General features: G+C 38.6%; 1 protein-coding gene and 2 long non-coding RNA genes across 8 annotated transcripts in view; 1 reads left to right on the top strand and 2 right to left on the bottom strand.

Moving 5' to 3' along the window:
* Nucleotides 1-27,544, top strand: part of Dse (dermatan sulfate epimerase) — an 84,254-nt gene that overhangs the window by 43,260 nt on the left and 13,450 nt on the right. For 3 of the 6 annotated variants that reach the window (XM_004869073.3, XM_004869072.3, XM_087207889.1), the window contains exon 2: nucleotides 2,340-2,808. In XM_004869073.3, the coding sequence (XP_004869130.2) occupies nucleotides 2,393-2,808 (416 nt within the window). In that variant the 5' untranslated portion in view covers nucleotides 2,340-2,392. Of the gene's footprint in view, nucleotides 1-2,339; nucleotides 2,890-27,544 lie in introns of those variants that run through there. The other 3 variants (XM_021247825.2, XM_013067193.3, XM_013067192.3) reach the window with 3 other exon arrangements.
* On the bottom strand, nucleotides 6,590-7,488 carry LOC110346559 (uncharacterized). The gene is made up of 2 exons (XR_002390668.2): nucleotides 7,337-7,488; nucleotides 6,590-6,777 (listed from the first exon to the last, which is right to left on the bottom strand). It is a non-coding gene; the product is annotated as an uncharacterized LOC110346559 (long non-coding RNA).
* LOC110346558 (uncharacterized) overlaps nucleotides 13,579-27,544 on the bottom strand; it is a 51,406-nt gene continuing 37,440 nt past the window's right edge. Inside the window, exons 2-3 of the long non-coding RNA XR_002390667.2 lie at nucleotides 22,332-22,454; nucleotides 13,579-13,905 (exon numbers count right to left, since the gene is read on the bottom strand). This is a non-coding gene — a long non-coding RNA (uncharacterized LOC110346558). The remainder of the gene's footprint in view (nucleotides 13,906-22,331; nucleotides 22,455-27,544) is intronic.

Genomic DNA, 27,544 nt, shown 5'->3' with positions numbered 1-27,544 from the left:
GTGCGGTAACTCAGCCTCCTGCTGTGATACTCTCACATGAATTTGAAGCAGTAAGCAGGGAATCTTCAGAAATAGTTGTTATGGAGATAGCATCATCTCCAAAGCCACATCTCAGTGAGGCTTTGTGCTTCAGAGTTAACTCTTCTTATTAAATGTACCCAGGCATGTCCTAGTAACTGGAAGCCACGTGGCAGAAGTAGCTGGGATAGCAGGGTGAAGTTTTCAGGTTTTGCTTGTGGACCCCACAGTGTAAGGACTCGGGGAGCAGCCTCACTGTCTTAGTGACTCCATGCTGGGTAGGAAGGAGGTATGCACAGGGGAGGAGAAGGAGAATGAAACAAATCACCCTTTGCAGTAGTAAAACATTGAGGAATGTTTGTACAGAATCTGAGATGGAAAAATTCTGGTCTCTGCATGTCTTTACTATTCCCTGGTACCTCAAGTACTCTCCCCCTTAAAAAAAATGGACAGTTGAGTGAACTTCAGTTGCAGCCCTATGGAAGCCAACTAAATGAGAACTGAGTTTTCCAATCTGTCCTCACCCCAGCTGCCTAAATCCCCGCACTATTAATTGCATCAATGACAGTATCCATTAGGGATTTAATATACATGTACAGGCTTTTTTTTTTTAAGTGTTAGAAGTATTGTTCTCAGAAAGTAGCAAGAAATAATCCCCTAGAGGAACTGAGTAACTTCAGACACAGCCACTTTCTGTGTTGCCAGAAACCACACCCCTCCTCAGGCATAACCTCAGAAGACTGTTGCTTTTGGCTGATTCTCTGACCTTGAAGGATCTAGCGGCTGCCTTGACACTTTGGGTGCTAGACATAATACAAGCAGGGTCTAAGCATTATTTTTATTTTATATGTTTTATTTAGCTTGGCTGTTTTAAGTTTTTTATTCATTAGAATTTCTGCTCTTGAATCTGAAATGCTTCACAGAACCACTGCATTGAGTTTTTGCATATGTGTATTATAGTCTAAAGCACATTTGAGAATTCAAAGACTACCAGAATAAGGCATATCCACAGGGCGCCATATTGCCTTTCTCTTGGAGACAGAGCAAGAATGTGGTTTGACCTTCAGTGTGTGTTAAATTCTTAGTTTTTCTCTTCTGAATGTGATGAAGCAGATTTTCCTTGGAAAGATAGTTTGTGTTCAGCTTGGGAGGCTGATTTTTCACCATCGGCTTTTCCCTTTAATAATTGAAAACCACTGTTCATTATTTACACAAAACTGTCTTTTTTCTGGTCTGCTTTCTATAACCTTTCCCCTCTTAAGAATTTTAAGAATTCCCTGACTTTCCTCTGGGGGATTTTATGCCTGCTTTATCCCAGATGTGGGACATGGACTAAGCTGAGGGTTTTTTTTGAGTGTTCATAGGTTTGAAAGATGTTCTTTTAATCAGTGCACAAATCTGGCCCTGACTGAAAAAAGGGTTTGTAAGAAAGTCAGATAGTTAAGAAAATATATAATCTTGGTTTAAATTTCTGACTTACTGAATGACCACCAAAATTCCATATGCAAAATGAAAAAGTAGATGGTAATTTCAAATAATAAGAGAGGAATGCACATATGTTCTTTCAGCCTTTTAATCTTGAGATTTTAGTTTCTGAATGAAAGCATGTCAATTTCTAGTTCCAGTGGCCCAGTGTCGTCTTCATTATGGGCTTGCTTGTTGAATTCATGGGCTTGGCAGATGTTTATTCTGTCTTTATCTTCACTGTCTCCACCTTCTGTTCACATAAAGAGGGTGTTTAGTCTTATTCATGATATTTTGTCTGCCTACATCCTCATAGATGTATTGATTCTAATCCCTGGTTCAGAATGAAAAACATTAGGGCAACAGGAGAAGTTAGAACGAAGGAGGCAATGTTAATAAATGTAGAATTTTTTATTTTATGTTGTAATGCTTACTCACATTCCCAGAAAATATGTCACCACCAGTCTTTGGTTATTGTGGCTTATGTATTAATATCTAAAAAAATACCATAAAATCTGAACATTTCTATATGGTAATATGTGAGAAAAATACCAAGAAGACTCTTTTTCTTCCCTACTTGAGCAGATACACTGTTTTCCTAAGTCTAAAGTTGTGTTTTCCATAGTGAATACAATTCTGATATAGCATGTTTAATTCTATAAAATCAAAACTTACAGGTTTTAGGCAGTTTCTTCCTAACTCAAATTTTTTTGTATTTAAAAAATCAAAATTCATAAGCTTTATTTTTCAAGATATAGACGTTTTCATAATAAGGAATCTATCTACCATAAATTTCCTCCTATGCCATGTCCCCAAGGCTGACATCCGCTCTTTGATTTTTTTTTAATCTCCTATAGGATCTTTCAAAGATGGTTTGGCTGCCTTGGAGATTTGAAGATCTGAGGCCACGATGAGGACTCACACACGGGGGGCTCCCAGTGTGTTTTTCATATGTTTGCTTTGCCTCGGGTCAGCCTACATCGCAGATGAGAGCCCAGAAGTCATGATTCCCTTCACCAACGCCAACTACGACAGCCACCCCATGCTCTACTTCTCCAGGTCAGAGGTGGCAGAGCTGCAGCTCCAGGCCGTGAGCTCGCATGAGCACATCGCGGCCCGGCTCACGGACGCTGTGCACACCATGCTCTCCAGTCCCTTGGAGTACCTCCCTCCCTGGGACCCCAAGGACTACAGTGCCCGCTGGAATGAAATCTATGGGAACAACCTGGGCGCCTTGGCAATGTTCTGTGTGCTGTATCCCGAGAACATCGAAGCCCGGGACATGGCTAAAGACTACATGGAGAGGATGGCAGCACAGCCTAGTTGGTAGATTTTTGTCTTTTTCTTCTTACTGTATTCACTTCGGAGTTTAAAGAAATGAATTCATATTCAAATGAAACCTCAGAGGTCAGGTTTTCACATATTTTTTTTGTGGTGTGTGTGTGTGTGTGTGTGTGTGTGTGTGTAGGGGGGTTATTTTTATTTGTGTTGCCTGTGGCTTATGAATGCCCACAGTTTCAAAAGACCTGGTAATTTCCATGTTTCAGGTTAGAAGGAAGATGTTTAGATGCAGCCTACCCAAAGAGAAAATAATTTACAGGAGTGAGTAAGCAGTGTCACATGTTGATTGTTGAGAATTCTCCCTGTCCTGTTAAACATGCATAGAATGTACAGTTATGTGTCCCTTAATGATGGAGACATTCTGAGAAATGGATCGGTAGGTGACTTCATCATTGGGCAAACACCATAAAGTGTACTTACACAAACCTGGATCATATAGCCTATTACACTTGGCATTAATAAATAAATAAACAGGAAATATGGGAGGCTACTGCTGGCATAACATGCCACAGTGTTTTATAGTACATATTTTTAATAAGTAGAAGGAATATGCTCCAAAATAACATTAAGAAATATAGTATAATAAATACATAAATTAGTAACAGTTTATTATCATCAACAAATATTGCATAATATACATAATTTTATGTGCTGTGCTTTTATGTGACTGGAAGTGGAGTAGGTTTGTTTTCACCAGCATCAGTGCAAACATGAGTAAAGAATGTGATGTGATGATGGCCATGAAGTCATAGGCAATAGGAACTTCTCAGCTCAGTTATAATCCTGCAGGACCAACATCACCAAATATGTGTGGTCCTGTGCTGACCAGAAACTATTATGTAGTGCATAACTGTATTCCCATTTTGATTGACCCCCTTCCAGTGGGTAAAAGTTTTTGCCAGCAAGAAATTTCAGCAAGTGAAGACTTATTTGCACTAGATGACAATAAGGAACCCAAAGTCAATGTGATGGGTGGGATTGGCTGGCTATTTATAAACAAGATTCTATCCAGTTAACCAGTAGCTTGCCCAAACCAAACAGGAAAACCAGTATTACAGTGAAATTATGCAAAGGATTCTAATTATGTAATAGTTTACTTTCATAAGTTCAGGATTCAAAAACAAACTTTCTGTCTCTTTTTGGCTACTTTAAATTTGTTTTATTTGTTCATAATTAATGCTTCCATAAAGATGTGGGTTCAATTGACTAAACTGCAGATGCTAGAGCTTTTTTTAGTTTTACAAATTATATGAAATATCTTTTTAAAATTATGTAAGTTTCCACTTGTCATTGTCAGATGCTAAGAATAATCAGTGGGTGAATTTAATTCTTTGATGAATTGCATCTTACATGAATTATATCTTATATATCACAGAGGTAAAGAATGGTGATTTGCCAGTCCTCTGATAAATATGTGGAATTTCATAATGAAAAAGAATATAGATGAATTGGCATTAAATTAGGATTATTTTTAAGTATATATAGTCATTTTGAAGCTTACAATATTTTAGGCTGAAAAGAACCTTTTATTTGGTTTGTTGCAAATACAAAGTTTAGGTATGTATGCAGTTCCGACTCTGATTCATATTAATTGATCTTATTCCATTCCTGATGCCAAGAAAGAAAATAAAAGATGTGTGAAAATTTACATCATAATTGGACAAGATTTTATATTACCAAATGTTACCATAACTCAAATGGTTAATATGCTTACATTATTTAGTAGAAAAACCTTGTAGTCCATAACAATACTTTCTCTTTCCTTTTTTTGTTTTATATAAGTGGATTTTGTCACATTAAGATACTGATGGAAATGTGCCAGAAAGATACTGTGAAAAGCTGTCTATTTCATCTCACATAAGACTAACAGACTGTGAAGTACCTTTTTTAGTAAATGGAGATCTTAATACAAATACAATTGTATTAAGAATTGTACAGAACAAGTGCAATTTTATTATAATAGAAAATATTCAGGTATGTGAATACTAATGAATAACTCCTTTTGTTAGAGCAGATTAGACACCTCTGATAAAAATAGATAACTTTGAACAAAATTTTAATTTTCATGTAATTCTTAGAAATTCAGATTTACTAGTCAGTAGAAGTGTGTGAAATTTACTAGCGGACAAGCTTTATTTATGGCAGTATAGATAAAAATCAGCATGACTGGGTACTGTTATACAGTGATCAGAAGCCAGTGTGGCTCACTAGGCCTAACAGGTGGCTTCTTTCTCTTGACCTCCAAGAAGCTGAAGGTTGGAAATTGATTAGTTCCAGAAAAGATTGTAGTTCCAGATATGATAAGGAACAGACAGTTGAACTACTCGAACATGGTTGTACTTTTTAATGATTTTATGGAAATTTTAACTTTTGAAAGACAACCACAACTCCTAGGCTCTTAAGCATTCATTTAGGTTTGTGGTTGAAGGTAATCACTTTTTGACAACTGTTAAATGTTTTCACAGTTCAATTCTTCTGTTTAAATTGTTCAACTAAATCATATGTTCTCATTATATGCAAAAAAAAAAGTGTGTATGAGAATTGTCATTGTCCTGGACTATAGTTCACCTCTATTTCATTTCAGAAAAAAGTCTGGTTCCTATTTATAAAAGAGTTAAATAATTGATACAGAACTTAAAAACCTACAGTGCTTTCCTCAGCCTAACTATATTTGCCATTGTCCTTGAAGAGCAGTTCTAATCTTATGAACCCAGTGACTAAATTGTGTTCGTTTATATACTGAGGATTCAATGAAAAATTGGCCCAGTAATTTTATAATTTGCACCCAGGGTAAGGAGAGCCCACATTGGGTACTTAAAACCTAAGCTAGGAATATTTCTTCTGCTCGAATTGACTATAAGAATAATTTAGTGAGAAGTTCTATTAGTTTTTATTCATGACGTTATCCGTTGTATCCTCTATTCCTCTAATGTGGTAGGAAAATACCAACTCTGGAGTCACACTGCCTGCATTTGAATGTCCCACTCTTTAGTATGTTGCTTCACATTTATTTTCTTAGATTGTCTGAGCTCTAGTGTCTGGTTGTATAATGTGGTAATAATAACTGAATTTACCTCATAGCATTGTTAGAGGATTAAGTGAGATAATCATTGTAAAGTACTCAGCACAGTTTCAGTCACACAGTAAGTCTTCAGTAACAGAGTGGCAGTGATGATAGTATTACTTTCATTTTACCTACTACTGTTGGTTTATAACTTGGTATATGTGGGTTCTAGGGAAGTGGTATTTATTTGGAGGTTTTCTCACTTTTATTCAAATAGCTCTCAAAACTAGAACATCTGTTTAACTCATAAAGTTATCCTTTTGGCTTTGTTCCATCAAAACTTTGAGCGATGTGCCTATGCCTCCTCCCCTTAAAGTCACACAGTACTCTAATGGTAATGTCAGTAAAGAAGCCTGGTGTTAAAAAGAATTGCATATGAAGTATGCATGTGTACAAATTCATTAATAAGGTTCATTTCATTGAGTAGTATAAATAAGGATTTTAAAAGTTCACATCCATATATTGACCAAAAGAAATACTACTTCTCCTGAGGTTTTCATGCAGATCCCTCACCGTTCTTGTAAATGTCACTGCAGCGCATGTGTGATGAATTGCATGGGCCTGGTTTTTACCCTGCCCTAGCCTGAGAGTAGGATGATGCCTATTTGAACAGGTGAATGGCCCCAACAGGGGGTCACCAACAAATTTCACTAACCTACGTGGGGCAAGGGTGGGAATGGAAGAAATGGGCTTGTGGTCAGCTTAAGGCACTTTTTTCTAGACTAGCTTAATTCTTCACTAGAATTTTGCATATATGAACAAAGTTAATGACCCATGTCCATCAGGCAGTGCCCTTCTCCATTGTGTATCTCAGCCGTGTTCTTGGTAGACGGATTGCTGTGGGCTTAACTTCATACTTCTGAGCAGATTCTTTCAGTGATCTTCTAGAGCTAAACAAAGCAGAACAACAAAAAAGGCCAATTCAATTATTGGAAAAACTCAGCAGATCTGAAATCAGTTAAGGAAGGTGTAATTAAATTTACCATATTTTACTTGATCATGTGGGGAGAGGAAAGCATTTAAGAGCGATTTAAGATAGGTTGTAACAGGATTTGTTAAAGCCATAGTTGATAGTTATCCCTTGCTGGTTTCTAAGTAACAAGCTTCCTTAGGGCTTTGCTCTTTGATTGTAAACCCAAGGGAACAGGCCTGCCACAGTGTCTTGGAAGCCTGTCTATGCAGCTCTTGCATCCTGCCTGTCCTTTTAATTAGCTGTGTGTCTTTGGCAGATTCCTTAACCTTGGTAAGCATGTCCCTTCATCTGAAAGAGTCGATGATTCCTCCCCTGTGAGACTGCCAAGGATGAAAGGAGAGGGTGCATGTAAAGGCTCTTAGCAGGATGTGCCTGGCACAGTTTTACTAAAAAGTTCATCATTGTTACACAGAAATAGGTGTGCAGATACAATTTTATCCCACTACATTTTTTTGATACACAGTATTCCATTTTACCTTGTGTCCCTCTAGCTTTGTATTTTTCTGAAGTATTTGCTGTGAATCCTTCTATATAGTGTTTTTGGTTATCATCAGACAGTAAATAAATCACAGGAAAGAAATTACTTCACTTTTGCATCAGAGCCAGTTGGCTTCAGGAAATCAGGAGAACTGGGAAGGGAAAAAAAAAAAGTTGAACTTTTGGACAGAGATGTAATTGTATTTTTTTTTTTTCCTGCAACAGCCTGAGTGTTAGATGCTTGCCTTTGGATTGCAGATTTCTGGTTGGTGACATTGGAGGGTGTAGTTGTAAAATAAAGAATAATAATAATAACAGGAAAAAAACCTTCTGTCACAGAAGGTTCTTGAAAAGAACCAGTTGGTTTCGTTGTTGCACTTCCCCAAAGTAAAGTGGCCCTGCCTTTCTGAGCACTGCCTGCTGGGCTCCAAATGCAGTTCTCTGCAGCCATTTCTCAAGCTTTTTGCTTGTCTGAATTGCAGGTTAAGGCTGAGAATCAAAAGGGAAGGATGTAGCTGGGCCCCAACATGTGGAGCCACAGCACCATGAGTAAAAGATGAGATTTTCCTCTCCTGACCTGTGGTGAAGGCTGGGAGGTGTAGCCCGGGTGCACCTGGAATCCATTAACGTGAACTGGAAACAGACTCTGGACTTTGGAAACCCAGCCCCCAATTCCTCTGGCTTTTCCTCATTCATGGTTTTCCTTTCTTTTGTCCCTCCCTCTCACTCTCTTTCTGTTTCTCTGTTCTTTCATTCTGCACCTAAAGAAATCCCTCCTCTGGCTTCAGATCCTTGCAAACAGAAGAGTAAAATAGCTGATGGCTACAAGCCCTTTGACACTGATCAGAGTCAGAAATTTACAGAAACGCATGTAGTACAGAAATGAGGCCATTTGGAACTCCCTTCTCGAGTGCCATTTCAAAAGCAGGCTATTGCTAGATCACTACAGATGGCTTCTTGGGCCAGAATTGAGGTGAGCAGACCTGTGACAGGAGGAAGCCTGTGGAGAGAGAGGTGCTGAGAGGCGAGGTCGGGGGTGCAGGTGAACTGAGCCCCCTCCGAGGGTGTTAGTGAACAGCTGTGTGCTGAACAGTCACACCCAGCATAGCATGCTCGGTTAACCCAAATCCTCCTCGCTACACCACTAAATTGAACTCTGAACCCTTCATCCATTTCAACTGCAAGCGATGATAAAGTCATTCTAATAATGCTTTTTTCTAATAAGAGCTTTAAGATATAATGGCAGCTGTAATCATACACAACTGAAAAGCAATACAAAATTAATTTTTTTGCAGACTCTGTTGTTTGATTCCAAGATTCAGTGCCAACTTGCTTCTGAGTGACCCGCTCAGTTGTTGCCTTTTAAAATGCAGCACAACCTTGCAGAGTTGCCAGAGTGAGCTGTGCTCAAGGCCAGAAGAACCCTCATTCCTCTTTTAATAGGGTCTCAGTCAGTGCCCCCCACCTCCTGCATACAAACACAGACAATACAAAGTTCCACATGAGCTTTAGAATCGGAATCTTATACGTTTTTCTCATTTAAAAACTTGGCAAGCATGATGTTTGGATTTTGTGCATTCCTAGTTGTGTATCTTGAGGGAAAGTGTTAGTTGGCAAGTGCTGCATGTAGGTATATCTGTAATCTATTGTGATACTTTATAATAATATTTTAAAAGTTGGCTTTATCTATACCAGTAAAGATGTAGAGTCTTGCTGACATTGCGTTCTTGCTAATGATACATAGATACTTATGACAACTGAGAGTAGCAATGACACGAGTATGTGCAGAGTCTCTTCCAGAGCCGGCTCATTCTTTTCACCATAGGTGTCTTCAGAGTAGTCTTTCCCTTGTCTGTCTCCTTCTACCGTATCAATTATGGGAACATGATTTTAGCCATGCTTCACACAGCCTCTCTCCTCCATCCTTCCTCTTCTTTTCCAATGTCCACACACTGTTTTTGGACAGCAGAAGGAGACGTGGTGAGGGGCGGATCATGCTTAGCCCTCATGAGCCTCTGACTTAGGAAGCTTTGGGATGGCCCCAAAGGGACGAATCAGGAAAAGAGAAACTGGATAGATGCTTACAGTATTAGTCTAGGATGGAAATGAAGACTACAGTTACAACAGTGAGAAGGAGGAATGAACCTAAGAGACATTTGAGACCAAAAATGTATAGTAACTGGCTGTAGGACACTGTCTCGGAGGGTGATCTTTCAGCAGGTAGCGTATCCTTAAAACACTTATTCTAGGGATGCTCTTTCCTCCAGACTCACTGCATCCCGCCCTCATGGAGGAGTCCTAGAGACTTGCGCTTTTAACAGGTTCCCCTGTGATTGTGGGGTACACTGACACTGAAATTGTAAGAGGGCATGGGAGGAATGCTGGCCCTGGGTACCTGGCTGCTGTTGATGTCCAGAGGAGATAGCGAACATGGGACAGATCATTGGTTTGTGGGAAGGAAAAGTTAGTTCTCTTTTTTCACATCTTTTTGTGTCTCTCACTGTCTGATATCCTGTGCATTTTATCTATTTCACTTTGTTGTTGTTACCAAATGTGTGGACAGGGGACTTTCAAAGCCGCCTGCCCTTATTATCATTACAGGGGTCACGATGTCCCTGACACAGATGCCTTTATTTTTAGGACCTCCTGACCATATCCACTGCATCTTACAAGTTCACCATCTTCCATTTTGATGTGTTCTTGGGCTTTTGTGTTGCTGCAATCATTTTTCTCTTCCCTCCTTCTTAATCTCTTTACTCTGAATGAATTGTGCTCTTGTTGGTTCTTTCACTGTTGAACATGGGTGAGCACATCAGAAAAGTGTGTTTCTGAGAGGTAAAAAAAAAAAAAAAATTCAGCCTGTTGTCACCTTCACCACAAATCATGCCCTCATCCAGAGTTTACAGGTTTTCTAAGTCATTTTTTTCTGGAAGTTTGTTATTTTATTGTGCTAAAGCTTCTCACCCACAGATTGGCATGGGCCTACTTGGATGTCTTGCCCTGGCATTTCCACTTCCGCCTTGAGTCTGTGCCAGGCCTTTCCACCTGCAGAGATCCTCAACTCCTGCACCTCTTCTCCTCCACACTTCTCTCCAAGCCTATCCAGACTTCATCATTCCAATTAACTTCTCCTTCCCTGCATTTTCTCTAACCCAGTGATATTTTTTATTCAACTCATGGGTTTTTAGCAGTAAGTGGATTGTCTACCTGATTCTCTAACCAGAAGTGCATGTCCTTGAGATGCAGTCCCAAAGAAACTTCTTCCTAGAATTTTCCTGGATCCCATCCCTACCCTGCCAGTGGGATTCAGATGCTCTAAGGAACCCATGCAGAATTCTTGAAGCATGCTTTGCCTGTACTGTAATTTTTGGTTCATTACCCTCCTAGACTTGTACACAAGCTTTTTGAGGGTGGCACCAACATTTTCATCTTTGAGTCCTGGAGCCTAGTATGGTATACCTGCCATGAAGACACTAATAGATTATACTGAACGAATGGTCATGTTTTGACAGAGTCTAGGCTTGCCAAAAGCAAGAATCCCGAGTCTCCATACAGTTTTACATTGACTTGTGCCCTGCACACTGGATACTCATGTGTTAGGCCTGGCTTTCACTCTGGAGACCCGCCTGCCTGTCAGCTTTTGTCAATCAGTGGTGGTCACGGAGACAGTGTCCCGTGACCCCCTGGAGTAGTAGGGATGTCAGGATTGACATCTGTGTGCATACATAGCTCACTGGCTCCTCTTGTACTCAGTGTTCTCATCCCTGATCATTTGAAATTTTGGCCTCTGTCCAATTACATGTAGTGTCCATGTGTGTTCCTGGTCAGATCCCCACAATAGAGCTTAGGTTTTATTCACTTTAAAGCCACCTGCTCCAGTTTTGAAGTGAACAGTGGTATCCAGCAGTAGGAGGTACCACAGTACCCTTGGAGTTTTAAAGGCAAAGGCTGTGGAGCCAGCCTACCTATGTCCTGACTCTATCTGCAAGCTGTGTGACACTGAGTGTGTTTTGTGGCCTCCATGGCTGTTTCCTCATCTGAAAATTGGACATAAATATGCTTACCTTTTAGTGTTGTTTAGAGGATTAAGTGAGTTAATGAAACACTGTGTGGCATAAAAGGTTGGGTGGTGTTGTCATCTTTATCACTTTGCCTATATTTTTCTTTCTTATAAATTTATGCCAACAAAGGAAATTTTCATTTTTAAGTAGATGTACATTGCATACTCATGTTTATTGTTAACTTATTCTGATTTGGTAATTTTACTAAATACTGGTATACAGCAGTTTGAGGGCAGGTTATGCATTTTTCTTGTCAAGAGTTCTTGGTCTACTACACAGTTTTAATGGAAGTGATAAATGCTATGATCAGCAAGTACAGTGTGTAATGGGAAGATGTAGGCATTCTTTGGAGCAGAGTTGGATGCCCAGTATGGGAGCATTGGGAAGGACTCTCAACCTGGGGCCTGAAGAGCAAAGGCAGTCAGCCAAAAGATAGGGGAGGGAGCTGTGTTCAACTGTTTCCAGCAGAAATAAGTGATGTGCAAAGGCCTGGTGACACAAGAAGGCAGAGTACTTTAGAGGAACTGAAAATTTACTGTAGGGAAGAGCCCTGCTGCTTTGAGGTCTGAACAGGGAGCCAGCTGCTGCAGGGCCTTGACTGCCATGTGAAGGAGCTGGACGTTGCTTATCAGCACTGTGAGGCCACTGAAGGATTTAACAGAGCAGTGGCACAATCAGATTTCTGTGTGTTAACATTTTTATTGTAAAATAATAGAACCCCAAAAGAATAAATGTGTAGCTTAGTGTTCTAAAGCAAACACTCTAGCAGCCGCAATATAGGTCAGGCGGTAGAACTTCAGCAGTCACCCCCCAAAATCCCTCCATAGGCCCCCGTCCCACCTATAGTCCTCCCCAATCACCCTAACACACACACACACACACACACACACACACACACACACACACACAGACTACCCTGACTCCTACAGTCCTCCTGTCATCCAGGTTGCATGCATCAGGTTGTATGCCTTCACAGTTTGGTTTAGCCTTTGCTCTTGTGTGTGTGTGTGTGTGTGTGTGTGTGTGTGTGTGTGTGTGTGTTGAGATGTTTTTCTTTCTGCTGTCACACTCCCAAGTTCAAGTCATCCTCTTACTTCAGCCTCCTAAGTACTGGGATTACAGGCCTGTGGTGCCACTGCTGGCTTTGCACTTTGCTCATTTTATTTTTCTTTACTTTATTTTATTGATTGATTGGTTGATTGGGCTGAGAGTGGAGCCAGGGCTCTGCACCTGCTGGGGAAGTATGCTGTCACTGAGCTATCACTCCTGCTCCCATTTAAAGTTCTTTTAAGTCTTCTTGATCAGCAATTTCCCTTGCTTCCTTTTACTTTCTCTACCATTTGCAGAGGCACCTGGGCCCTTTGCCTGCCTAACTTCCCACAGTGTGCCACTGAGTGCATACTCTAGTTGCATTCAGAGAGTAGCTCCATCCTTGGTTTTCCTGCAAACTGGCAGCTGGATGCTAAGGTTTTATGCAACCCAGTGTTGATCACACTGACACAAACATACTGACTGTCCTCTCATTCAGACATAAAGTGCTGGTTGTGTCTGCAGTAAGAATCTCCAACCCGATGTGGGAGTAGATTGCAGAGGTCAACCAGAAGAATGATTTAGGCTCTGTTTATCCAGATAAGAGCCTAAAATAGGAAAGCAGGGTTAAATCCAGTGACAAAGAAACAGCATTTGAAAGACCTGGCAGTTGTATCTGAGGACCAAAAGTGCAAAACATTTTTTATGGGGTGTCAAGGAGATGGTAGGACCTCTCTGTGAGCTTGTAACACTTGGGGCTTCTGGGCAATGCTAATAAAGGGCTTTTGGGAGATATAATAATGAGTTTGAAGTTCCTGTGGCTCCTAGAGAAAATATCCAGTCCATATCGTTCAAGCTTTCTCACTACGTCCTGTTTAGCAGTGGGTGTATTATGATTTACACACAACACACACACAAACATGCCACACACACACACATTCATCAACTAAATATTTATCCAATACAATATGCCTTCAAGTACAATATTCATAATTTCTCTTGGTGATAAAAAAATGATATGAATTCTTTTTTGGTTCCGGGGATTGAACTCAGGACCTTGTGCTTGTGAGGCAGATGCAGTGCCACTGAGCTAAATCCCCAGCTTGGTGATAGAAAAATGTACATGGGAAGTTAAAGAGGAGGTAGATTTATTAGAGCAGTTCTGCCACAGTAGGTGAGTAACAGTTAGAAAGATCAGAGGGTACATTGAGGGGGCCAGTACAGCATAGCAGCTGTTTGGGTTTGCTCAGATTCCCTTGTGGAACTGAAGCTAAAAAGAAATATCTTGCAGCAGTCCCCAGGGCAGGGGGCATCAGATGGGCTGAATGCTGCTGATGCTTCTGCAGTTCAAAAGGCAAAAGGAAAACAGGTTCTTGATGGGGTGCAGACAGTGATTTCGTCTTGGGATAATATAACGAGCAGTTTGTAGTTCATCTCTGTGATTTATTTGCAGTGAATACCCTATTACAGAGAAAAATCTGTAAGAAAGGAAGAGATAAAAATTAAAAATCTGCACATATGGCTGACATTTTATATTAACTTCAATATCGTCCCACCCTAAACTCTTGGCCATAAATTTTAAAAATTACATAAAGCTTAGACTGTTTTACCTTCTTTGGAGGGGCTGTTGACATGGGAGAGATTGTAAGGTATGACTGAATCCAGTCTGGGTCCCTGTGACCTGCTATGTGGTCAGGGAAGATTAAAGGAATTCCATTCAGCCTTTGAAATCAACTTTTATTTTCAATGTATCAGAAAACTATAGACCTGAAACTTGCATAACTCTAGATCTACAGCTTAGGAAAGTATTTAATGCATTTCAAAGATAGTTCACAAATTTGGCTTCTGATTTAATTCAGTTTAGTTTATCCTGTTGTGTGACAACATATGAGATACCACAACGTACAGCATTTTAAATTTTATTTTATTTTTTGGTACCAGGGATGGAATTCAGGACCTTGCGCTTGCGAGGCAGGTGCATTGCCACTGAGCTAAATCCCCGACCCAACGTACAGCATTTTTTAATGATTCACAAATAAAAGTTCTATAATTTTGTTTTCCCTCTTATTCTGTTGCCAAGTCATGTTTTAGATATGTTCTTTGGAACTATATCCCAGGACACAAAACAAACATAATTGGTACAGGGTGCTTCTATTGCATTGTTTTATTCTTAAACATAAAGTACTTCAAAGCCAAAAGAATTGTTTTGGCGAGCAAAAGGATGCTTCTGCTAATTCCACAGTGATAAGTTATTTTGTATTTCCTAAGCTGGCTGCCAGGGCTCATTTAGTGTCTTCATATCTGCTGCCATCATTCAGGTCCTTCTGCCCTCTGCTTTGAACTTGTGGGCTTCGCTGGTTTCCTGGGGTCCTTCCTGCCGATCCATCAGGGGATCTGCCCGCAGTGCTGGCCTCAGGTCCTCTGCAGAAAGGAACAACCCTTATTCTGTCCCACAGAACCTGGGCAGCCCGGGCTGCAGCCCGTCCCTTTCACTGAAGCAGGTCAGGTTGTGGTCCTCTGCCTGCAAGACATGGCTACTTCGAGGGTATCACATTTACCCTCGAAAACAATAGCATTCAGACCTCTTTGCTTTAAATTTCAGTATTCATTGATTTTGTTTTTGTTACTGTGTGCTAGGAATTCCAAATATAAAATTAACCAGAACAGTATACTCACTGTCTGAAGAATCTGTGTGAGTCATTGTTTTCCCCTTAAGCAGGTCTCTCTAGATATTTTTGAATTTTACATTGTGAAAGCATAACACTTATTTCTAAAAACAAGAGATCTTAGTTTGTTTCCCAAAATTAATATTTTATGTAAAGAACAGACTTTTTAATTTTTAAAATTTTTGCTAGTACATGTTTGTAGTACATGAGTACACTCGTCTTGGGAGTTGGTACATGGACATAATACATCTTAAGTCTTTCCTTCCTCTTCCCTTCCCACTTCCCTCAATCCCTTGGCCCCCTTTCCACTTGCAAAAGATCTATCTTCCTGTTGCTCATTAGCTCCCTTTTATTTTGCTTTTTAACGTATTTATACTTTAGGTCTCTCATATAAGAGAAACTATGCGATACTACGCTGTGTGTCTGATTTATTGCACTTCACAGTATGTTATCAAGGTGCATCTATTTTCCTACAGATGATTTACCTTTATCCTTTATGGCTGACTAGTACACCATGTGTACTTCTCCTTCTGAGCCATGTCTGTTCTTTTCAGTTGCCCATTTTTGATTGGGTCTTTTATTTGGAAGGGTCTAATGTTTTCGAGTTCTTATGTATTCTAGATATTAGTCTTCTGTCCAGCAAATAGCTGGGAAAAATTTTTTCCCATTCTATAAGTTGTCTCTTTGTTCTTGTTGTTTCTTTTGCTGTGGAGAAGCTTTTAAATTTGATATAATTCCATTGTTGATTCTTGAGGTTATTTCTTGTGCACTTGGGGTTCTGTTCAGAAAGTCCTTATCTGTGCCTGCATCTTCAAGAGTTTCACTGATTTTTTTCCCAGCAGATTCAGTGTTTCTGTTTTAATATTTAGATCTGTGATGCATTTTGATTTTAATTTAGCATATGGTGATAGATAATGGGTCTAAACTCAAATCTTCTGCATGTGGACAGCCAGTGTACCCAGCACCATTTATTAAAGACGCTGGGTCCGGGGATATAGCTCAGTGGCATCACGCCTCTCTAGCAAGCACAAGGTCCTGAGTTTGATCCCCGGTCTGGGGTGGGGAATGGGGGACAGACTGTTTTTTCTCCAGAGTGTGTTTTTGCCCCTTTGTCAAAGATCAGAGAGAGCTGAATGTGCCTGGGGTTATTTCCTGTATTATGTTCCGGTGAACCACATGTCTGTCATTGTGCCAGTGCCATGCTGTTTCTATCTCTGTAGCTTAGATAACTTGAAATCCAGTATTGTGATATCTCCTACTTTGCTCTTGTTGCCCAGGATTACTTTTGCTATTCCAGATCTCAACTTGGTTCCACATGAGTTTTAGGCTTGTTTTTTCTAGTTGTTTGAGGAATGCTGTTGGTATTTTGATTAGCATTGCTTTAAATCTTTACATCAGTTTAGGTAGTATGGATAAGTACTAGTTCTGCTTATTCAAGAAGAGGGAACACATTTCCACTTTCTGATGTCTTCTTCAATCTCCTTTTTCAGAGATCTGTAGTTTTCCCTGTAGAGGCTTTTCACTTCCTTGGTTAGGTTACTTCCTAAGTATTTAATTTTTCTTGAATCTATTGGGAATAATATTGTTTTTCTAATTTCTTTCTCGATGGGTTCATTATTGGTGTACAAGAACACTATTCATTTTAGTGTGTTGCTTTTGTATCCAGTTACCTTGCTGAAATTAGTTCTATTTTTTTGGTGGATTTTTTGGGTCTTCTGTGTCAAGGATCATGTCGTTTGAATAGGGACAATTAGACTTATTTTCCCAGATGTGTCCCTTTTATTTCTTTCATTCTTATTTTTTTTGGTACTGGGGATTGAATTTAGGACCTTGTGCTTGCGAGGCAGGTGCGACACCATTGAGCTAAATCCCCAGCCCTGTAGCCCTTTTATTTCTTTCTCTTGCTGATTGCTCCAGCTAATGTTTCAAGTACTATGTTTTTTTTTTTATTCTTGTATTGGTACATTTTAGGTATACAATACGTTTACATTTATCCTTTGGTGCTTGTACCTGTACAGGATGTATCTTAGTTCTTATTTTTTTCCCCATTGCCTGTGTGCCCTTCACCCCCTCCACCCTTCCTTATTTACATAAATTTCATTTCCATTTTTTTTTTCTTTTCTAATAATTTTTCCTTTCCCTTCTTCCCTTTCCCCTTCCCCTCCCACCACCCTCAAAGACTATATTAAACAGGATTGGTGATGGTCGACATCCTTGTCTTGCCTCTGACAGACCTTTTTTGACTGTGACTCATTAAATAAAATTTACAGCATAACCCAACACACAGATAACATCTATAAATAAAAATTTAATAAAATAGCCTCTTGAATTTCAATCATGCTTTACGCTCTTACTATTTTCTATTTTATTCCACTTTAATTGAATTCCATTAAAATATGCTATATATTCATTTTATTCCATTAAAATATTCCATATATTCATCTCACAGTCAAGAGGGACACAAGGAAGGGATTCTCAGGAAAGCTGAACAAAGTACAGACTGTGAAATGAATATATGGGCTGCAATCTGTACCACTTTGAGTGGCCTCTTTATAATTCTAGTTTTTAGAATGTTTGTTCCTAGAATACATTGGAAAGCATAATTTTTCATTAAGAAGCAGTGTGACTCTGTGATTCATGATTACATTTCAGGTTTCCAGGGTTGAATGGAATGCAGTCTATAGCACATTATTTCCTCTTGGTGCCCGGAATAAAATTAGCTATATTCCCTTCACTGTTTTAAAAAGGCCCCTAGACTGTATGAAGTTGTATATCTCACTTCAGCAAAGTCTTTTAAAATTATATTGTAAAAGAAAAATTTTGCTAACACATTTTGAAAGAGGAATATTGGAGAAATAATAACCCAAGGGGACTAAAAGGCAGACATTCCCTGTGTCCTTGCACTTTAAGGGATGCCTTATCCAACTTGAGTTTTCTTACTGTGAGAGCTGAAAGACTTAGTGATTAGATGAAATGTTTAGCCACTGTTAAAGTGTCCCTCATTTAAAAAATGTTATGCCATGGGTAAATCTTTACCTACATGTTTGAATTACCTGCATGCTGTGCATGTCCTGTTGTCAGAATATCAGGGGGTTGCTCTTACAGTAAATGGAGTAAATAGATGATCAGGCCAAACAGGAGGAAGCAGGGGCAGGTACTAAATGGCAGCCATAGGCGTGTATTTGTTGCCAGGGCTGCTGTAAATACCACAGGTGAGTATTTAGTGTTTGCATATTTTAGCAAGGCAAAAACTTAAACAACTGAGACATATTGTATACTGTGACTTTTCAACTTGCGTGCACATTTTTTGTTTTCTCTTAAGGATCAGCAACCACTTCGTTTTATTTGCTTAGTTTTCTACTGTACCCTTAGTGCTAATTACCAACCAGACTTACCCAGTTATGTCAGTCTTATCTGAGTGCTTTCAAACAAGACATTCTTAGCAAGATGTCTTTAATGGTTGATCTTAAAGTAACTGCCACAACCTTTTGGATGTACTGGGATCCAGATTGCTTGAGTCTTGGCTCTGCTGCACAGGTTTGCCTTGTTCTTTCTTCTCTTCCGTTGGACCCTCATGCCAAGGGTCCTGTGTTGTCTTTTCTAAAAATATACATTCTAGTGTGGGCAGAGAAATTCCCCAGTGGTTTCTAGAGAAAATTTATAAGAGATAAATGTTGAATGTGTATTCACTGCTCTTGTGTTTAAATGGTAGCTTGGCCACACAGGTTCATATGCTCAGGTCCATTTGCTTGCCACTGACCAAGTCAAAGGTGGTCATCTATTTTGGTGGGAAAAGGATTTATTCAAAGCTAGCTCGGAGGAGATGGAGGGGCCCATGTGCCTCAGGTTACCATCTCTCCTTGTAGAGCTGCATTAGGGTCTTCTATAGCCAGGAACAGTAGGGGTAGGGCATACTGTGGAACAATAGCCATATCCAGGCTTGTTCTATCCCTGCCTGGACCCAGATCTCTCCCTCTCTTACCTGAGGAGATGAAATTGGACTTGACCTCCTGGTGCCAGAATCTACATGTTCTGTCCATTCATCTGGGCTGAGGAGAGGTGGGAAGCCCTTATGCTCTAGATCTGAAGGGGTTTGGAGAAGCGGTCTCCAGACAGGCTCTGAGGAGTTTCCCAAAGTTGGGTGAAGGAACCTACCCTACCCCATCAGAGGAACAGGGTTGCAGGTCCACTGACTCCTCAGGAAACAGTATTTTCAGGACTCGTCAGTGAGAGGCACAGGAAGGATTTCATTAGGCAGAAATTCAGAAGTAGGCACTCTGAGAAGTAGATTGTGGGGTCCTTGAGAGAGATGCACGTTATTTTCTAGAAATGAGAATGTTTTTTGCTTCTATTAAAGGAGTGGAAATCCCTGGAAAAGGTGGCCTACCCCTCGAGCAGGATATTGTCCAGTTTATGGACTTTCAGCATTTTTTAGAAATTTTGGGCGTGATGGGTCTATAAGGAAAGGAGCCTAAATTTATCCAAAGGAATGCTGGATGGCCTTGGGTATCCTTGATTGGGTCCCGAAAGTTGTAATCTTGAAAGTATCAGTTTTTAGTTATGACTTCTTTGTCTTCTTTTTACCTTTTATTTTTTCTATCCTACCTCAAAGCCACTTCTAAGGGAAAAAAATACAATTTTTAAAGTTCCATTTTTAAGGTGCTGGTTGTAGTCTGGTATATTTTTCTGATGCTTTTTGAGATATTGCTCTGTTGTATTCTGGATTATAGTGTTATTATTGAGGTATCTGATCCCACTCTGATTCCTGATGCTTTGCATGAAACACAGTATTTCACTCTAAAGCTTTTAGGGAGTTCCAGGATGGTGTTAGTCCTGGATGGATCTGTTTTCATTCACATGCTTGGTACTTAATGGGTTCTTTCATTCTGGAATCTCATGTAGTGTTCTAGGAAGTTTTCCTGATATATTTGGAATTCTTCCTTTTTCTTTTCTTTTTTGGTTCTTGTTCAGATATTCAGCCTCTTGGCCCAGTCCTGTTTTCTTTCCTCTCTTGTTGTCGCTTTCATGCCCTCATTTTTCTGCATTTCAAGATTTTATTCAGCTTTCCTCTAATATTGAGCTTACCTTCTTGCCATCTTTTTTTTCAAAGGCCCATTGTTTGTTCCCTTTGAAATTTTCTTCTACCTACATAATTTATTTTTTCCTAAGATACATAATCATTTTATTCATTTGTGTCTCTTCTGACTTATTATAGAATTTCCTCAAATCTATGATAGTTATTGGCTATTCTTATATAAGAATGGGGTTTATATTCGTTTCCTATTATTAATGTAACAAAGTACCACAAACTTCACTGATTTACCTTCTGTGGAAGCCTGACATGAGTCTAGTTGGTCTAAAATTTAGATGTTAGTAGGGCAACGTTCCTTTCGGAGGCCGTAGGAAGAAGTCTTTTCCTGGCAGAACAATCCTTTGCTTGTGGCCTCTTTCCTTTATCTTCAAACCCAACAATATTGTATCTCTGATTACTCCTGCATAGTCACTTCTTCCACTGACCACAGCCATGAAGGGTTCTTTGCTCTCGAGGATTCGTGCACATAATTAGATTGGCCCTATTTGTATAGTCTAGGATATTCTCCCATCACAAGGGCCTCAATTACATCTGTAAAATGCTTTCTGCCAGGGAAGATAACACACATACAGATGATGGGGGCTAGGCTGTGGACTTTATTCTACCTACCACGTACTCTAAACATCAGATCATCTACTCTGTGTGTATGGTGGGGGTACTTTCTGATTACCCTGGAAGGTGGATAACAATTTGCCTCAACCTTTAGGAAACACTTGATGTCAGAATATTGAGATCTTTACTCTTGGTCATGCTAGGTCTGAAATGGATGGCATGTTTTTGATGTTGCATGTTACAAAATTTATCTTGAATACTGAAAGATTAATAAATAAACACATACAAATTCAGAGTTATTATAATTGATGAGTTACTGTCAGGTACACATTATAAATTATTGCTTCTTCCCTGGAAGGGCCGTCAAGCTTCATCACCCTGGCTGCTGTTGTGTGTTCGGTTTTTCTTGCAATCACATTGGCTACTTCCAGGTTTGGTTTCTCACATGCTCACTGGATGCTTGCATAGTTTTTGCTGAAGCAATAAAGTTGCCCAGCTGAACACTTTGGAAGATATTTTAAGTTTTATGCATAGAAATGTAAAATACATCAACATAAAATACTAAGCCAGTTTTTCAATAGAAAAAATCATTTGATTATGCTCATGTGAACAGTATAGGTACGTGCAAAAGATGCTTTCAAAATTTGACATTGGAATTTGGTATACGAGCCTGCTTTTAATCCTAGTCCTTTGAGCTCTGCCATTTCTCCTAAACAGAAGTCTTATTACCAAATTTGAGTAGTTTTATAGTGTTTTTCCCTTATGCTGAACCCTCAGGGTGAATGCCAACCCATGACACATTTGGTCAATTAAAAGGGATTATAATTATGAATGCTGTTTGGTGCCATTTAGATAGATTATATTCGGTTAGCATTCTTGGGTATTTGGAAAAATAAGACTTCATCTCAGAGGATTAAACATTGGAATAATGACATAGCAATGCCATTTCCCATTTAATAGCTCTGCTATACATTTTATTCTCATTAACTTGGTGTATTTTGACCCTGAGATTAACTCATTATTATCTGCAAATAATCTAGAATACTTTTCATTTAAGTAAAAAATACTGCTTTTGGTTTCTATATTTTAACATTTAATAATTGGGATATTGAATTAAATTAAGTGGTAATGTTCTGCAAGATTAAGTCTACTGATTTAATGAATATAGAATATAAATTATGGGAGAAAATGATCCTTTATATTTCAGGGCTGATAAATTATTTTCACTGAAGATATCTTAATATGTAATCAACTTCCATTCATCATATTGTCATCTTTCTAGCAGCTGTTGCCATATACAAAAAGTAGTTTTTTCCCAAAGTAAATACTGAAAAAGGACAACTCATTATCCATGCTTCTTGGACCTAAAGGAGCCATATGATTACAGAATCATAGAATCTCTTCTAATATCTGCCTCTTTGCAGAATTTATGTCTTGCTGTCTAGAAAATGGCAGAGCTTAGACCCCTCTTGTGTTTCAGCAAGAGTGCTCTCCTGCCTAGCTCTTAGGCGGTCCACTAATGCTGGCACTTTCTTCTGCTAGTTCTTATTGACAAACTTGATGACTTTCTTTGAATGGCAGTGCTTCTCCTCACCAGTAAGAAGTAAAAGCAATTCTAGATGAAGACTGTTCTGGATTCCATTCTTGGCTTCACCAATTAATGTACTCAGCAGCTTTTGAGCACATTACTTTCTCTTCTAAATTCTTTTCTCCAAATCTGTAAAATGGGGATGTAATATGTAATTGAGTTGGGAAGATGAAATAAAGTATGTAAAAGAGTTGGCACATACTATGTGCTTAATTAATATAAAGTACAGCCTCTCTTTCCTTCCAAGTATAAATATTGTATTTTGCTTGATAATGCTGATGTCAGCCTTAGCCATGGGATCAAACAGTTTGAATATGGGCAAAAATCCAGGCCACATGTTAGCTGACTAAACTGTTCAGGTTACTGGCTCCCATTCCAAGCCCTCTGGGTCAAGCCTCTGTATTGCAGGCTTGCCTTGCTCTTCTTGGTGAATCACTACCAGGGCCTCAGTGTGCTTCACAGGCAAGGCCATACAGGTTAGAAATCTACTTTCCGATTTGGCTAAATTTTATAGCAATTACTTTAAAAAGTTTAACATATTACTCACATTTAACATCCATGGTTATGATTCACTTTTAAAATTAGGGGAAAAAACATGAATCACTGCTGTACTAGTTGTGTTTTTAAAAGGAGGGGTAATACATGACTCGTAATTTATTAGAGGTTTTTCCAGTCACACAAAGGCACTCGGTTGAAAGTTGAATGACTTTCTGTCAAGTTACCATCTCAGGAAGGAGACTTTTGGAATGAGTTAGACTAATTTAGATTTTAAAAGAAGAATGTACCTTATTTTGGCAGTTTGGTGGTGTGGCCAGCAAGCACAGTACAGGCGGAGGTGCAGTGATGTCCCATGGACACAGCTGCAGCGGAGCTGGCAGATGTGAAGGTGGCCTGCTCTGTCCTTTTAATTTAACACTGGGCGTTTCTAAGGAGTTCACTGTTCTGTTGAATTTAATTTTATAATTCTTTTTAAGCTTATTTCATTTTCTCTAAAATGTGTAGTTGCATGACTACTTAGTCCAAAGTCAGATTATTATACATAAATCTTCTATTTTATGTTGTACTAAGCAAATGTTTTATAACTTATAAACTACACTTCATATTATTCTGAAATGAGAAAAAGAAGAGGGATCATTTTAGTTCAGTTTTGCCGCTTTGTTGGAAAGTTTTGACAGATAGTAGAGCCTTCTTACTTTTGACCTAACCCCTGTGGAGGATATATTTAGAGACAGAGGCTTTAGGAATTAGGGTTACATGAGCTCATAAGAGTGGGCACCTCATGGTGGGATTCATGTCTTTGTAAGAAGAGAAACCAACACTTGGCACAGGCTGTGTTGAGTGAGCACACATTGAGATGGAGGCCAGCCACCTACAAGGCAGGAAGAGAGTGTCACCCAGCCTGAACATGCTGTCACCCTGACCTCAGACTTCTGCCTGGAGAACTGTGTCAGTATGTTTCTGTTGTTTGAGCCACCTAGTCTGTGGTATTCTGTTATGGAAGCCCAAGCTAAGACAGCACTTCAACATCATAACAGTAATATTCTTGTAACACTAAGTATTGATTTATAGATAAATTTCTGTAAACTCTCAAAACTTTTTGATAAGCTTTTAAATGGAATCATCTGAATAGTTTAATTCAGATCTATATAAAAGTAGATACCAACATCATTATTAGACTTCATTTTATTGGCTATTCAGTCAAATATGCTGTGAAGTTTTAAGTAATACATACTTCTTGGATTACCTGCTTTTTTATTCTATATATAATAGATCAGGAAGCATTTAAAAGAATGGAAGAAGTCTATTGATATAATAATGTTATAATAAAACTTCGGGTTAATAATACTGAAATTTTGGAAAGATGCTTATGCCTCTTTTCTTCCTTTTATGTTTATAATTTAGTTCATAGAAATTTCACTTTGTGATAAATTTTATGTCTTTCCCTACCAACACCCTACCCTCCAAACCAAGAAATTAATAGTCATTTTCTGTATTCAGATCAGTGTACCTCACATAAATTCACCTTTGAAAATATCTTAAGCAAGTTTTCAAACTTTGGACTCAGTTTTCAGACTTTTATACACTTAAAAATTAAGGGAGACATCAAAAAACTTTGTTTAGTTGGGTTATATATAGTGAAATTTACCATATTAAATATGAAAACAAAAGTTTAAAAATACTGATATATATTTATGCTGTTAAAATAGTAAGAGCATCCTATGATATTAAAAGAGTAAGGGCCAGGGATTTAGCTCAGTGGTTCTGCCTCCTGCCTCGTAAGTGCAAGGTCCCAAGTTTGATCTCCAGTATCAAAAAAAAAAAGTAAGAGTGTCCTAAATAACAGTTTTAGGAAAAAAATATATTAAAAACAAAAGTACTTCCTGAGAAGAAAAGTATTTTGCATTTTTGCAAAACTTGCATGTCTGCTTCTGCATTCAGTTTATTATAATCTGTTGTTTTGGTTAAAGCATATGAGGAAAATCACAACTTCGCATACATACATGATTGAAAAAGGAGTATTTTAATATTTTAAAATAATTATGTATATCCCTCTTTGATTGTACACTAAAGCTAGACCAGTGGTGGTACCTAAAAATTAGTTGCAGTGGGAAATCTCAAACTACATTAATGAATTGTCCATATTCTTTTACATCAGAATCCACTGTAGGAAAATGGATGTTCCTTGAGACTATAAAGTGAAATGAAATAGACACACAAACTTAAATATCTCAATGGTTTCTCTTGTATGAGAAACCCAAATAAAGAGCAAATAGAGTGCAAAATAAAAGATAGATAATAGCAAGTAGGAAAGTAGCTCTTTTTCAGATGGTAAGGGAATCAAGAGATGGAGTCTATGGGGAAGGAGGGAAGGAGAAGATGAAAAAAGAATTGAGATGTGTTACGTACATGTACCAAATCCACTCAAGGAAGGTAAACATTACATACTGCAAACCCACTAATAAAAAATAAAAACAAAAAATCCATTGCTATATTTTGCACTTAGAATGACTTATCCACAATGGTTATGTAACATCATGCCTTTGTGATTTTGAATGTTTGTTGATGAGTTATTAAAGTCTTTTCGAATGTTGACACATCTAGCTAAAAAGCTCCTTTGATGTTCTCACTGATTTAGTCAAGGAAGTGTTTAAGTACACTGAATTGAGAGCTGAGCTAGCTGCTCTTTTGTAGCTGATTAATGCCCATTTCACTGATAGTTGTAATTATGCAATTTTAATAATATTATGTAAATAAATGAAGTGTGAGTTCAAAAAGAAAAAGATTTAATGTTTCTAAGGCCAACTTAAATGCTTTGGAACAGCTTACTGTAAAAATTGCTATCATGATTTAGTGTGAATGAGACTTGTAAAAGATAAAGGAAAAACTCTTTAAAAATCTACATTCCTTCACAAGTATCTTTAGTTTCTTTCTATATTATGGAGAAGCCAAAGCTGGAAATTGTGATGATGTGTTGTATATATTCTTTGCAGGAAGAACAAAGAAACTCCATCTGTAGATCCATATTCAAAGAGCAGGCTTTGACTCAGTAATCAACAGATTACTGAATGTGCATACATATAAATATATTTTAAGTTAAAGCAAAATTTATGAAGTAATGTCTTGGTTTTTTAAAAAATGATTCCCTGCTTCACTAGCTTTTTCAGTGAGTTGATGACCTCTGGTTCATATCACATTCAATAAGATAGTTTTTCTGTTGCCACTCATGGACTAGGAGCAAATTTCTCTTGTGCTCATGACTAAAATGTGGTCTCTTCCACTATTGCGCATTGTTTCTGAGGTTGGGTAAGATGTATCTATAAAAGATTTAGAAAACCTTTCAGAACTATAGCTATTACAGCTTTTATAATATTGGGATGTACCTGAATGTACCAGAAACATTTTTTAATGGTATGTTAGTGTTTCATTAAATTGGAAATTATATATAGGAGCATAGAAATTTCCATAAAACTTTGCATGGTGTTTCATGAAGGTTGACTATTATATCAAATGTTCTGTTGTCCATAAAAAATAAACTCACTGTTTATTCAGATGTGTGTGGGTTTAATAAGTGGAAGAAGTTCATTGATAGCGGCTGTGGCGAGGTATATAATATATATATATAGACTGTCATTTATCGATAACCATGACATAGTATAGTGACACAGGGCTGGGCACAAATAACTTGGCATCTTCTGTCTCACCACGTACCATGAGTCTGTGAAAAACCTAGCCAGGAGCATACAGTTGAGTTGTTTTCTTCCTCAGAAGTAAGGAATTAATTCACTTTCTCACTGTTAGCTTACAAGCAGTACATATACACCGGCAAGTATATGACTTGCTTCTGTGACAAAATGGTTTAGAAACTCATTAGTCTTAGTCTTTACAGTACCAGGCTGTATCACCAGGGCAGCTAACTGAACACTGCAATTATTTCTAAATGCAAAGGTATCCCTCCAATTCCTGATTTCATAATGATCACATGATCATTGTCAGTAGTATTGCCAGGTTTTATACGTTTGTTCCTTCATTTTTTCTTTCTTTCCAAAGCATTTATAGAAACTCTTTTATGTATCTCCCACTATTCTTAGTGGAATCTGGTTGTGCATACAACAGAGGAAAAACACATCCTGTCCTTGTGGGATTTAAATTCTAATAGGGCAGCAGTCCCCTGCCACTTCTCGGGTTTTAGTCTAGGAAGGTTCCCTCCTGTGTACTGACACTCCACACACACACCTGTACTACAGCACAGGCCCGGTTAAAGACTTGTCTTGGTGTTCTTATTAAAACAAATTCTAAGGGCCAGGGATTTAGCTCAGTGGTTCCCGCCACCTGCCTCGCAAGTACAAGGTCCCAAGTTCAGTGCCCAGTACCAAAAAAAAAAAAAATTCTAGTAAGGGATACATATGTAAGTCCATAGATAGACACATAGATACACACACATACACATACTAAGGAAACAGAAAAGCAAGGAAGGGGGTGAAATATTGTTGGGGAAGTTGTTGGAATTCTCATAGGGTGACTAGGGAAGGCCTCACCAAGATGGTGTTAGTAGTGTAAATGTCTAAAGGAAGAATAGAGTCCAGAATAGGGGCTTAGAATATTTAAAAACTATTCTGCACCTAGGTGTGTGGGGTTCATTTGGAGGGAAATACTGCATCTTAATTGTTTTTTTTTTCTTTTTGGTGCCAGGGATCGAACTTGGTTCCTTGCACTTTCGA

The sequence above is a fragment of the Heterocephalus glaber genome, unplaced genomic scaffold (assembly GCF_053883595.1).
Source record: "Heterocephalus glaber isolate CG9 unplaced genomic scaffold, H.glaber_assembly_v1.0 deba00000896, whole genome shotgun sequence".
Lineage (NCBI taxonomy): Eukaryota > Metazoa > Chordata > Mammalia > Rodentia > Bathyergidae > Heterocephalus > Heterocephalus glaber.
The sequence above is the reverse complement of the archived record's forward strand: the minus strand, read 5'-3'. Positions and strand labels throughout refer to the sequence as shown.